Below are 13,608 nucleotides of genomic sequence, written 5' to 3' on the forward strand. Positions count from 1 at the left end.
CTTACTCCTAACTATGCAAGGGGAAAAGAAACCAGGGAAGACCTAGACTGAGATTCAAAAATATTGCAAAAAGGAATTGATCATAATAAATGGCAAACCCAAACGAAAAACTGACCAGCTTGGAGAAAGCTTATCAAAGTCATGCTTAAGCCATGAGCAATCATAGTTGTGACGACTGACTGCAGATAAATTATCTCGTCAAGAATGCAACACATGTATATAATGATTTTTGGGGAATCTAACTCAAGGGGCAGTGCCCATGACCATTGCAGGCTCCTTAAGGCTAGTGAGCTTGATGCTATTGTTCAGAGAAAAGGGTGAGGGTTCCCATGATCTTTACAGGTCACCCTTGTCTCACTTCTTTAAGCTGGTGATGTTGATGTAGTTGATATTCAGCCCTGACATCTACATGAAGAGGGACAGATTTCTAATGGATTTCAGTTATTGGGATGAATGATTAGATGGTGTGTATAGTGTTGGGTCTAGGAGACAAGACACTGTATGAAGGACAAGTGTGTCAAGTGAACCTGGGCTGAGGTGGGTATACAACTTGCTGTTTCAGAGGTGTTGAGATCATTATAATAGTGAAAAAAGAGGGAGAAAGAAATCATCTGGGCCTTCTTTTCAGTGTAGTCCCAGATGTATGAGTTTTTGCATTTTGTAGAATCAACAAAACTTTATCTATTTCATGCAGTTTTGGCAGTGTTATATGCAAAAGGCCACCATGAGGTCATCAGAAACTGTGAGGTCAAGTAATTATTGTGACAGTGAAGGTTTTATTTAAATATTGTTCATGTTTAGAGGAGATGAGTATAGTACAAGTCTTGTTTCATTGATGAGTAATGGTTACGTCTTTGTGCCTAGGTATTATATCATTATTGAAGGATATTTTCAAATTGGCATGTGCAAGTGACATGAGGTGTCTAGGTTACTTGTGCATAATTAAAGGAGAAGTGAAAGATGGTATCATCTACATGAAGAATATGTGCTTTTAGAAGTGGCAGCAAGTAGGTCATAAATACATAGAAAGAAATGGTAGAGACATAACCAAACCTTAAAGTTTTCCTGAGTTGATTGAATGTGGATCAGAGAGAGAGCTTCATCAGTGTATACTGCTCTGGAGGTTCTTCTGTCAGACACAGTTCAAGGCTTTGCTGATGTTAGGTGCAACAGCTGGTGTATGAAATAGGAGGGCAAGTTTGGCTCTATAGAATCTACATTTGTGGTCAATAAAGAAGGGAAAGAGAAAGACTTGAAGTAATGAAGTTGTTTACAACTGTTTTCACTGCCTTTAAATTACTGGGAATGGGAAGAGTTGACAGAGTCAGAATGTCCTTGATGATAATCACACACACTTTAATGTGTTTCTGTAGATTAGAATGGATTCTGAAAGAGCAAAAGAGAGAGCGAAAGATTAAAGGGTTCTGCAAGGATAAGAATTAGCTCTGGAACACATTGATTGCAGTGAATGGAAAGCAAACAGTCAAAGCAGGTTAATGGTTGGGTTTAAGTGATCACCAAAGTAGAGTTTAGGTGTTTTCTTGTATTAGAAATAAGAGCAGAAAATACAGTGAATTGGAGTATACCATATTGCTAATAGAGACTTAACTTTGCAAGAGACTAAGAAATTTCTGTCAGTATTTCAGTGATGGATTATTTGACTTCCTGTTAGTGAGATGTGATTTTCATTGAGTGTTTTGGGAAGTATTCTTTAACTATATAACATCAATCAGTTGGAGTTTTATGAGAATATGACTTTTGGTCGAGTGAAGTGTTTGAATGGACATGTCTTAGATGGTGAAAAGATTAAATGCATTTACTGCCAGGGGTAGTTAGCATAAATTTGGTGAAGCATATAACCAGTTAGATGACTTGAAGTATCAGAGAGGTCAAGAGAAAGTGAACTGAGATAGATGTCTGCAATGCAGATTGAAAGAGAGAGAGAGGTAGGTAGGCAGGCAGGCATGCATACACACACACACACTCTCACATACTTACTCACTCACTTCCTTCAATATTTTGTTCAGGCAATGTGATACTAATAACCTGGTGTTAGAACTCAATATACATACGCTTCAGAATGAAGCATCAGTCAAGTACAGAGCACTAATAAGAACTTGGGTTGACAAAGGAATAAATAATTGTGTTTGCATCTTATAGCAGAAACAGCTGTAAGCTAATGAAGTTCATAACATAATTGTTTATTCCTATGCTATCCCAATTTCTTATATATATATATGTATATATATCATGATCATTGTTTAACATCCGCTTTTCATGCTGGCATGGGTCATCATCATCATCATCATTTAACATCCACTTTCCATGCTGGCATGGGTTGGACGGTTTGACTGGAACTGGTAAGCTGGAGAGCTGCACTAGGTTCCAGTCTGATTTGGCATGGTTTCTATGGCTGGATGCCCTTCCAAATGCCAACCACTCCAAGAGTGTAATAGGTGCTTTTTACATGCCACTGGCATGGGTGCCAGTTATGTGACGCTGGCATTGGCCACAAGTACGATTTCACTTGGTTTGATGAGTCTTCTCAAGCATAACTTGTTGCCAAAGGTCTTGGTCACTTGTCATCATTTCCGTAAAGCCCAACATTCTAAGATCATGCTTCACCACCTTGTCCCATGTCTTCCTGGATCTACCTCTTCCACACACACATCTTTCATCATCACCATATCTACCTCTCTCTTGGGCAGCATTGTAGCCACACCACTCCATTCATATATGATGCAGAGTTTCCATGAAGCTCTTTCATGCCAAAAACATGTTCCTGTTCCTCCTATCACATTTTAACTGCTCAACATCTTACATAAAACGATCTACCTCTCAGGCAAGGAAACTATTCAATCATACAAGTTACAAATTGACATTACTAGTGCTGTGATAATGCACCCAGTACATTCTGTAAACTGGTGGTAGCCATTAGAGAGGATATTCAACCATAAGAACCATGCTAAAACTGATATTCTGGAACAAGTTGTGATCCTTCAATCTTGATCCTGTCTAACCATCCAACACATGCTATTATAGAAAGAAGACATAAAATGATGAGGATGTTGACTGTGATATATAGAGGATGAGAAGAATAAAATGTGTTTTATATATTAGGAGGAGGAAGTGGATGAGATTGAAGCCTACAGTAAAATTCCTAAGAGGGAGAATTTTCCTAGAGGAAGTTAGTGGATCTCTCAGAATTTTATACTTGTTTGGGGCCCCAGTGACAAACTAGAAGGAAAGTTTATACACCTGCAAAGCTTGCTGTGACATGACTTAGTCATCTATATGTAGTGATACACAGGAAGATACAGCATGAAAGTATATTCTTAATGTTTGTAACAGAATAACTTCCCCTAAAGGCCCCAATAATTATATAGTGGTGTGTTAACTCAATCACTTCCAAACATTTTTTAAAAGAGCTTTGGTGCATTACAGTGGTACTAGCACTAGGAAAGTTATTTTGCAGCTCTCAGAGATCTTTCTGCTCTGTGTCGATCATTTGCAATTCCTTCCCTTGAGCTGTAGAGGCCAAGTCTCTTAAAATAGTTTTTTGATGGATGATTAAATGTTTGAGAGATTACCAGAAGACTTGGCGTTTACAGAGAGAGAGAGAGAGGGTAGAAGAGAAGTGAAGAAAGCAATAAAATAAAAACAAGCTAGAAAGAGAATTTGAAGCGATGTACTTTGTGATGAGCAGTAATTCTCTTAGTAAAAATAGGTGAGATATAGAGATAAGAGAAAGTGTAGAACAGGTCAACAGGATTGGAAGCAGGCCAGAATTACATCAAACTAATAGGTAATTGATGAGGGTGGGGGCCAGTAAGTGGCCTATCACCAGGTTTTTTAGTTAGTGGGTAGTTATTTTTGATACATCAACATAGCATGACTGATCATTAATTCCCCAAAAGTGAACAGATAGAAATCCAAAATAGATTTAAGTGGTGATGATGGTAGAAGAAGAAGAAATAAGAAGGGATAAAAAATTTTAAGAAAATGGAAACTTTGTGACTAATTCACATCATTTGCTTTCTAATTAGCAAATCACCCAGACATAGTTATAATAGTTTGAAAGATGATATGAAGGCAGTAGGATTCAAAATTATCATATGATGTTTTTATTTATGATCTGTTTAATTCAGTAGTATTATGTATTAATAATAATTAGAAGAATGCTTTCTTTTTATGAACTCACATTTTAATGTTAGAGTATCTTAGTGGTTTTTAAAAAAAATTTTGTTAAAGATTCAGTATATTAGCTATTTGTGTCTTCCACTATCATCACAGGTCAACCAAAGTTTGTGGGTGGATTTGGTAGACAGAATTTGAAATAAGTCCATCATGTGTGTGTATGTATGTTGGTATATGTGTATGTAAGTGTTTGTGTCTCTTTGTCTACTTATAAATGCTCATCACCATTATACAAGTGTTGCCCCTCGTTTACAGTCATCTGTGAGAACATGTCCTTGTTCTTATAGCTAAATCACTACCAGAACTAGAGAAGAAGTTCTTGGTATGGAAGCAAGGTCTAGAATCAAGGGGCCTTAGAGTTAACCTAACAAAAAACAAAGTCTTAGAAAGTAGGAAGACAGACAAATGACAAATCCCTTCAGGTAGTTGGCTCCACTTAATCTGTAGAAAAAGTGTAGGTAGAAACTCCATAAGATGCCCCTAGTGTAAGCTTTGGACACATAAAAGATGCAGTAATATCAGAGGAAGGTTAACAGGGAAAATAGCTTTTGTGTGTGTGGAAGATGCACAAGTTCAATAAACACTGAAAATGTACAGAAAATAGACTCCATCAACTGCCAGATGGGTAAGCTAGAGGTATCTATGTGACCAAGTGAGTAGCAGAGGTGGATGCTCTGAGAGCGTGGCTGTGAGAATAAGTTTAGGCTAGGCAAAGTGCAGAGAGTTCCTACCTCTGCTGGCGATAAAAGGATTCTCTCTCAGAGTGAAAAGCAGATTGTATGATGCCTGTATGTGAACAGCTGTGCTACACAGCAGTGAAACATGGGCTGTGATAGCCGAGGGCATGTGCTGGCTTGGAAGAAATGAAGCCAGTATGCTTCACTGGATGTGCAGTGTCAGTGTGCATGTTCAACAGAATGTAAGCATGTTGAGAGAAAAGTTGGGCATAAGAGGCATCAGATGTGATGTGGATAGATGAGGACAGCTATGGGAAGAAGTGCCGATCTCTAATTGTGGAGGAAACTTGTGGTAGAGATAGACCCAGGAAGATATGGGGTGAGGTGGTGAAGCATGATCTTTGAACTTTGGGCCTCACAAAGGCAATGACTGATGACAAAGACCTTTGGAGATATGCTGTACTTGAGAAAACCTGTCAAGTGAAATCGTAGTCATGGTTGATGCTGGTGTCATGTAGTTGGCACTTATGCTGGTGGCACATAAAAAGCACCTTTTGAGTGTTGGGCCTCACAGAGGCAATGATTGAGACCTTTGGCATTATGTCGTGCTTCAGAAGACCCAGCAAGCCAAGTAAAATCGCAGTTGTGGCAGATACTGATGGCACTTGTACCGGTGGCACATAAAAGCGCCCATTATGCTCTCAGAATGGTTGGCATTAGGATGGGCATCTAGCCATAGAAACCATGCCAAATCAGCCTGGAATCTGGTGCAGCCTTCCAGTTTGCCAGCCCTGGTCAAACCATCCAACCCATGCCAGCATGGACAACGGATGCTAAATGATTTTGATGATGATTTTTCACTTACAACTTTTTTTATTATCCTGTAATGTTGAATATATTGTCTTTCTACGTTAAATGCAGTGCTATTATTTAAATAGTAACATCCAGTTATCTATCCACCAATCTTTTACACCTACTATTTCTGAGAGAGTCATGGTATCTCCTTCATAGGGTCCTATCAGAAGCAACTGTCATGGCATTTTTGTGTAGTAACATTAGTTCTTTTAAATATATTCTTGCCATTGCTCTCTCTCACACATTATCTTAAGCAAATGTACAAGCTTTAGAGAAGTGAGTACTTTTTATTCTTATGGCATACAAGATAACTTCTCATACTGGTATCATGATAAAAATGCATTCATACACAATGCAAAATGCTTGGTAAAGGAACAGGGAAAGAGGCCCCTTTAGTCCTGACCCATTAAGGACATGACAGACTCCATTAGTGCTGGTACCTCAATGAAATGCACCCAGTACATTCTGTAAAGTAATTGAATGAGTGGAAAAAAGCATAGGGTCATGAGGAATGCTTTGCCATTGCACACCAGCTCTAGTGAGGTTATCTTGCCAAGGACATGACAACCCCTTTTATGTTGGTGCCATGATAAAATGCATGCAGACCATAGAAACCAAACCAAAAATTAAATGGATGAGCACGACCATCTTCCCATCTGCTTATGAGGTCAGTGACTCCCAACAGTAAGAACTGACCTACACTGTGACAACATGGTTGACCCATGCTGAAAGTAGATGACAATAATGGTGATGATAGTGATTACTGTTGTTGATGCTGCTTCCACTACCACCTCCCCCTCCCTCCCTCTTTATCTTCCTGCTGCTGCTGCTGGTATTTGTTCTAGCAGTTTACAGTTTGCTTTCAAATACCGCTAAAATCATCTTCGTTTTTCACCCTTTCAAGATCAATAAAATTAAATAGCAATCAAGAACTAGGGTCAATGTGGTTGACTTGCCCCCTTCCCTCAAAATTGCACGTCTTGTACTTAAATTAGAAACAATTATTCATCATCATCATCATCATCATCATCATCGTTTAACGTCCGCTTTCCATGCTAGCATGGGTTGGATGATTTGACCGAGGACTGGTGAAACCAGATGGCTACACCAGGCTCCAATCTGATTTGGCAGAGCTTCTACAACTGGATGCCCTTCCTAACGCCAACCACTCTGAGAGTGTAGTGGGTGCTTTTATGTGCCACCGGCACGAAGGCCAGTCAGGCGGTACTGGCAACGACCACGCTCAAATGGTGTATTTTATGTGCTACCCGCACAAGAGCCAGTCCAGGGGCACTGGCAACGATCTCGCTTGAAAGTCCTTACACATGCCACAGGCACAAGTGCCAGAAAGGCGACGCTGGGCACAGGTTTTATTATTTTATATTATGTATATTTTTTCTTATTTTTTTTCTCTTTTTTATGTATATTTTATATTGTGTATATATTTTTTCCAGATATTCCATTCCACTCTGTTGTTTGACCTGATCAGATTATTTATGGATTCTTTTCAAGAAAAAGATGTGGAAATTCTTTCAATAATATTCAAAAGTAAAAATCTATTTTCAATACTGTCATATTGTACATGAACACTATGTTTATCATTCTTGATTAATGTTTGCATGGCATGTAAATTAACAATAACATTTTGAAATTAAATCAATTAATTGTAGGTGCAGATGTGTCATAGGTGCTGGCACAAGTGTGTGATTAAGAAGTTTGCTTCCAAACCACATGTTTCCAGGTTCAGTCCCACTGTATGGCATCTTGGACCCTGGGTCAGCTAAAATCTTGGTAGTGGAGTTGGTAAAGTGGAAACTGAAAGAAGCCCATCATACAAACGTATGAATGTATGTGTGTTAGGAAGGGCATCCAGCCATAGAAACCATGCCAAAACAGACATGGAGCCCAGGCAGCTCTTCAGCTGGCCAGTTCCTGTCAAATCGTCCAACCCATGCCAGAATGGAAAACGGACATTAAATGATGATGATGATAATGATATACATGTGTGTGTATGCATGTGTATGAGGGTGTGTATGCTTGTATCTCCTTGACCTGACATTTCATAATGTAAGTGAATGTTATCCATTTCCAATCTTCTGTGAAAATGTGTTTGACCATAGGGAAATATTACCTTTCTCTTGACACAAATAAGGATTGGCAATAGAACACATCTGGCTATAGAAAAATCTGCCTCAGTAAACTCTGTCTACAAGCATGGAAAAGTGAGCATTAAATCAATGATGATGATGATAGTTTATTTAAGCTACAGGAACTGTGACTTATATTAACTACAAGAAACCTGGATGAAGTCTGCTGATTCATTACATTACTCCATTCCCCTATCATATTAGCTTTGTTCAAATTCCACCGAGGCTGACTTTGCTTTTCATCCTTTTGGGGTTGGTAGAATAAGTACCAGTCAAATACAGGGGTCAATGAAATCGAGTAGGTCCCTCCCAACAAATTTCAGGTCTTGTGCCTATAGTAGAAAGGATTGTTAGTGTATTGTAAGGTGGTGAGTTGACAAAAATAATAATTCGTGAAACTTCATATTTACTTCCTTCATTTAAAATCCTCAGTTTCGGGCCAACTTTATCCTTCACCCCCTCACACTTGATAAAATAAGGAGTTAAGTACAAAGATTGATTCATTCATCTCTTTGAAAAATTTAGCCTTGTATCTAGTTAAAGAAATCAATATTATTGCATTATTATTATTGTATTTTATATTGTTGAATAACATGAGTCAGCTTTATTTTAAGTCTACACTGACTCAGCACCTTGCACATATTCTTTTGAGTTTTGCTTGTAAACAAGCTGCTGCTGTCCCATTTGTTTAATAATTGCAAAAAAGAAAAAAAAATTGTGGTTATATAGACTATGCAAAGTTTGTTGAAAGAAACTTGGTTTCTTTCATTGAGCTGGTTGAGCATTTACATAAATACTGTCACATTGGTTTTAAAATATACCCCTCATTCATTTTAGGTCTGTTTTCTCTTGTTTGCGTGGGTTAGATGAATATGTTATTGACCTATTGTTTTACAGCCTGATGCCCTTCTTATCACTAACCCTTAACCTTTTTTCAAATAAAGGCTCTCGTATTCCATGTGGCTTCAAAGATGTCAAGTGGCTTCAAAGATGTGAAGCAAGTGGATGATTGGTTGCAAGAGAACTAACAACAACACTACACATTGCTATTTTCTTAGAGCAAGTGTAAATAGCTTCATATATATGATGAGCTTCTTTCAATTTCTATTTACCAAATTCACTCAAAATAATTTAGGCCTACCCATTATGCCTAGTCATTGTCATAATGCTAGCACATTCTCAGTGAACCAGGTTTGCAATCCTATTGAACATACTTTTGATTGTTAATGTTCTTCAGAATGGTAAGAACATAATAAGGATTTATTTTTATAATTATGTGTATTGTGATTTTAGAATAGGTATGATGTGTTCTTGTATGTCATAAAAGATAACTAAAACAGTTGGCATCAAGAAAAACACCTGACTGTAAAACAGTTTTAACCCTTTAGCATTCAGATTTATTGTCATGTAATACTTATTTATTCATATTGTTTTAAATTAATCAGGCATTATCTTGTTGCTTTAAGATTTTGATGAGGTAACTGTTTACTTTTTATGGTAGGTACAAGAGGCCAGATCTGGCTGGTTTGAACATGAAACATAGAATATTTGGACCTGATATGGCTGGTTTAAATGCTAAAGGGTTAAAAAATAGGGATCCATAATGAATACAATTAAAACTGGTGTGAGGCTTGCAAGGTTAACCCTTGTTAATAGTAGTCTCTCATAGTCCAAGAAAGACGGTTCTGTGATTTCTTGCTGAATAACCTGTGCAGTCGATTTGTTTATAGTGATTAAATGTTTATGCTGTACATTAGCTCACTTTCTCCATCAAATTGATGTTGCCTGAACAGTTGTACAATGTGTTACAAGTCAGATGCCAACATGATCCTATAACAACATGAAATGAAGTGTTTTGCACAAAAACATAACGCACTACCTAGTATGGCAATCAAAACCATAATCTTGTGATCATAAGTACAGCATTCTAACCACTAGGTCTTGCAGCTTGTATTAGCAGGGAAAATGTTAAAATATTTACTATTGTTCATCATTGTTTTCGCATCTGCTTTTACCACTCTGATTTGGACGAGACTTCATGAATCAGTGTTCGGTGGCCAGATACTCTCTTCCTGGTAGCAACCCTTAGTTGTTTTTCAAGGAAGATACTTTGTTTCCATGGTCTTTGTATGTTGAACTTCTGCGTTAAATGACTTAAAACCCCACAGTTGGTGAAGCAGTATCAGTATGACTGCACCCAGAAACAGACACACATACATGCACACTCAGTGTGTGTGTGTGTGAATATCTATATCCTGCACACTTTGTATGAAAATTGTACTGAACTATAAGCAATAAAGTGTGTTGTCATTTTCTGTGAAGAAATCGTCTGCAGTTTCAAAGATATGGGATAAAAGGTCCCTTAATTGGAAAACAGTTGAGGGTTAGTAACACGAAGAGCTTTTAAAATTCGTCTAACTCATGCTAGTATCAAAAAATTTACATAAAAACGAACAAAGTATCAAATGTACTATATATATATACTAGCAGTATAACCCGACCTTGTCCGGGTGTGACTTATTATGCCATCTACGATAAGTCTTGCTAGCTGAAAATCAACTAAAAAAGAAAGCCTTACAACGAAAAAACCCTTATGATGTAAATATGTTCATAATTCAAAAGACAATGAAATTAATAGGGAAAGTCTGAAGGCTGTTTTGTGTAAAATTATTAAGCATATGTAAATTTCATCCGTGTAATTGGCTATAGAAATGCTTGTGCAAAACAACTTTTTGCGCTGCCCTGATTATACATAGCAGGGTAATCCCTTTTAGCAGGAGCTAGGACGGCAATTTCTGATGAAGCAATTGCTGGCGATCTGTTGCTACACAGTTTTGCCAGAATTCTATCAGATTGGGCAGAAGATGTTGATGCACCATTTTGCATTATGTTCAAAATAGCTTCTGGAATGTGGTGCATTACTGCAGTCTGTTGCTGTCATTTTAAACCGGTTGCTGTCTTTCCCCAGCAAACTCTTCTTTGGAGGCATAATCTATGTATATATTAAACAGAACAACAAAAGTTATAATAGATGGCAGTGTCGGTACTTTTCGCATATCTGTAATTTTTCAGATTAACACCCGCACGATTACCCAACCCTAATCCTAACACTAACCCTAAACCCTAACCCTAACCCTAAAAACCGTAACCGTAACATTAATCCTAAACCTTAACCCTGACCCTGACCCTAAAATCCTAACCCTAACACCCTAGTGAAAATCTTGGTAAATTTACAAAACATTGACGAACATGAGTTATATTTTACTGAATGATTGTGTACTTGCACGTGTATGCTTTTGAGAGAGCGAGAGAGGAAGAGGTAGAGAGGGGGAGAGAAAGGAATAGGAGTAGTTAAAAGTTTTCTTATGACTGCTTCTCTTCACTGCCTATTACTTCATTAGAAATCTAAGGATGCACATAAGCACATAATAGAGAAAAATGAAACAAATATGGACGACTTGCTCCGAAACACCACCGAGTGGGGAACACTTCTCAAAAATAACCTGCAGTTGTTTCCTTCAAACTTCCTACATGCTTGAAATGTACATACATCAAGATACATTTGTACAAAATTTCATGAAAAAATATTCATTTTCCTGGAAGTTAAGAGGAATTTAAGTGGAATTTCCGAATATTGTACCCCACCCCCTTCCAAAACACTTTCACCGAAATTTTTTGTATATTTGGAATCTACATAATAAATAATATATGCATAGAAAATTTCATAAATAAATATTCATTTTTATGAAAGTTATGACCTTCCAAAGTTGGGGGATACAACTCTGTAGTTATGCCATCAATGTTTTGTAAATATACCACGATGTGAATGATTGTGTTTACTGAGCGTGGCCGTTTTCGTGCGGGTGACACGTAAAAGCACCCACTACACTCTCTGAGTGGTTGGCGTTAGGAAGGGCATCCAGCTGTAGAAACTCTGCCAAATTAGATTGGAGCCTGGTGTTGCCATCCGGTTTCACCAGTCCTCAGTCAAATCGTCCAACCCATGCTAGCATGGAAAGCGGACGTTAAACGATGATGATGATGATGATGTATACGTTTGAGAGAGCGAGAGAGGAAGAGGGGGAGAAATGAATAGAGATTGAGAGCAATGTGTATGTTGTCACAGGTCATGTATGTGTGGTTGTGTGTGTTTTTACGTATCTATGTTATGAAAAATAGGTAAAGAACACTGAGATGAAAGTTTAATCTATGACGTTGTATGTATCACTTTCTCTCCCTCTCCCTCTTTTACTTTTACTCTCTATATTTTTATGTTGAGCGCGTGTGTAAGAATGGCGTTCCAGGTAGCAGGGATGAAATATAAAAGTTGCTAGAAACAACAGCCAAATCTCCCTTAAATCACACAAAGTAAACGGAATTTAAAAAATCTAATTACTGCACTGGAAAGTTCAGATCGAGAAAATTCCATTGATGTAAAAATTTTTACGAAAAAGTGGAAAATGTGGATTTCTATAAACATTCAAAAAGGCTTCACACAAACACACAATTTCAGATTTATATATTAAGATATATATATATCTATATATATATATATATATATATATATATATATATATATCATCATCATCATCGTTTAACGTCCGCTTTCCATGCTAAGCATGGGTTGGACGATTTGACTGAGGACTGGTGAAACCGGATGGCAACACCAGGCTCCAATCTAATTTGGCAGAGTTTCTACAGCTGGATGCCCTTCCTAACGCCAACAACTCAGAGAGTGTAGTGGGTGCTTTTACGTGTCACCCGCACGAAAACGGCCACGCTCGAAATGGTGTCTTTTATGTGCCACCCGCACAAGCCAGTCCAGGGGCACTGGCAACGATCTCACTCGAAAATCCTACGGGAGCCAGTCAGGCGGTACTGGCAACGGCCACGCTCAAAATGGTGCATCTCATGTGCCACCCGCACAAGAGCCAGTCCAGGGGCACTGGCAACGATCTTACTTGGCTTGCCTGGTCTTCTCACGCACAGCACATTTCCAAAGGTCTCGGTCAGTAGTCATCGCCTCGGTGAGGCCCAATGTACGAAGGTCTTGCCTCACCACCTCAGCCCAGGTCTTCCTGGGCCTACCTCTTCCACGGGTTCCCTCAACTGTTAGAGTGTGGCACTTTTTCACGCAGCTATCCTCATCCATTCTCACCACATGTCCATACCAGCGCAATCGTCTCTCTTGCACACCACAACTGATGCTTCTAATGTTCAGCTTTTCTCTCAAGATACTTACACTCTGACGGGTATTCACATTGACATTACACATCCAACGGAGCATACTGGCTTGATTCCTTGCAAGCTTACGTATGTCCTCAGCAGTTACAGCCCATGTTTCACTGCCATGTAGCATGGCTGTTCGTACGCATGCGTCATACAGTCTGCCTTTTACTCTGAGCTCTCTAAACTTTGCCCAGGCTATTCTTATTCTAGCAGCTACACTTTCAGTGCACCCACCCCCACTACTAACTTGGTCGCCCAGATAGCGGAAGCTATCGACTACCTCTAGTTTTTCACCCTGGAATGAGATTGTTGTTGTTTCCTGTTTGTTTACAGTCTTTATTGCACCTGAACATCTGCCACAAACAAAAACTAACTTGCTAGTTAACCTGCCTTTGATGTTGCTGCACCTCTTATGTGTCCATAGCTTGCACCGGGTACATCTTATAGAGTTACTACCTACTCCTTTTCTACATACTGAGCAGGGCCATCTACCTGAAGGGGTT

General features: G+C 38.6%; 1 protein-coding gene across 2 annotated transcripts in view; it reads left to right on the plus strand.

Annotated features, from left to right (window-relative positions):
• Positions 1 to 13,608, plus strand: part of LOC106878258 (nucleolar MIF4G domain-containing protein 1) — a 48,963-nt gene that overhangs the window by 15,713 nt on the left and 19,642 nt on the right. For both annotated transcript variants that reach the window (XM_014927434.3, XM_052968014.2), the window contains exon 8: positions 7,184 to 7,277. In XM_014927434.3, the coding sequence (XP_014782920.2) occupies positions 7,184 to 7,277 (94 nt within the window). The remainder of the gene's footprint in view (positions 1 to 7,183; positions 7,278 to 13,608) is intronic.

Source organism: Octopus bimaculoides, chromosome 1 (assembly GCF_046866305.1).
Source record: "Octopus bimaculoides isolate indiv1 chromosome 1, ASM4686630v1, whole genome shotgun sequence".
Taxonomy (NCBI): Eukaryota; Metazoa; Mollusca; class Cephalopoda; order Octopoda; family Octopodidae; genus Octopus; species Octopus bimaculoides.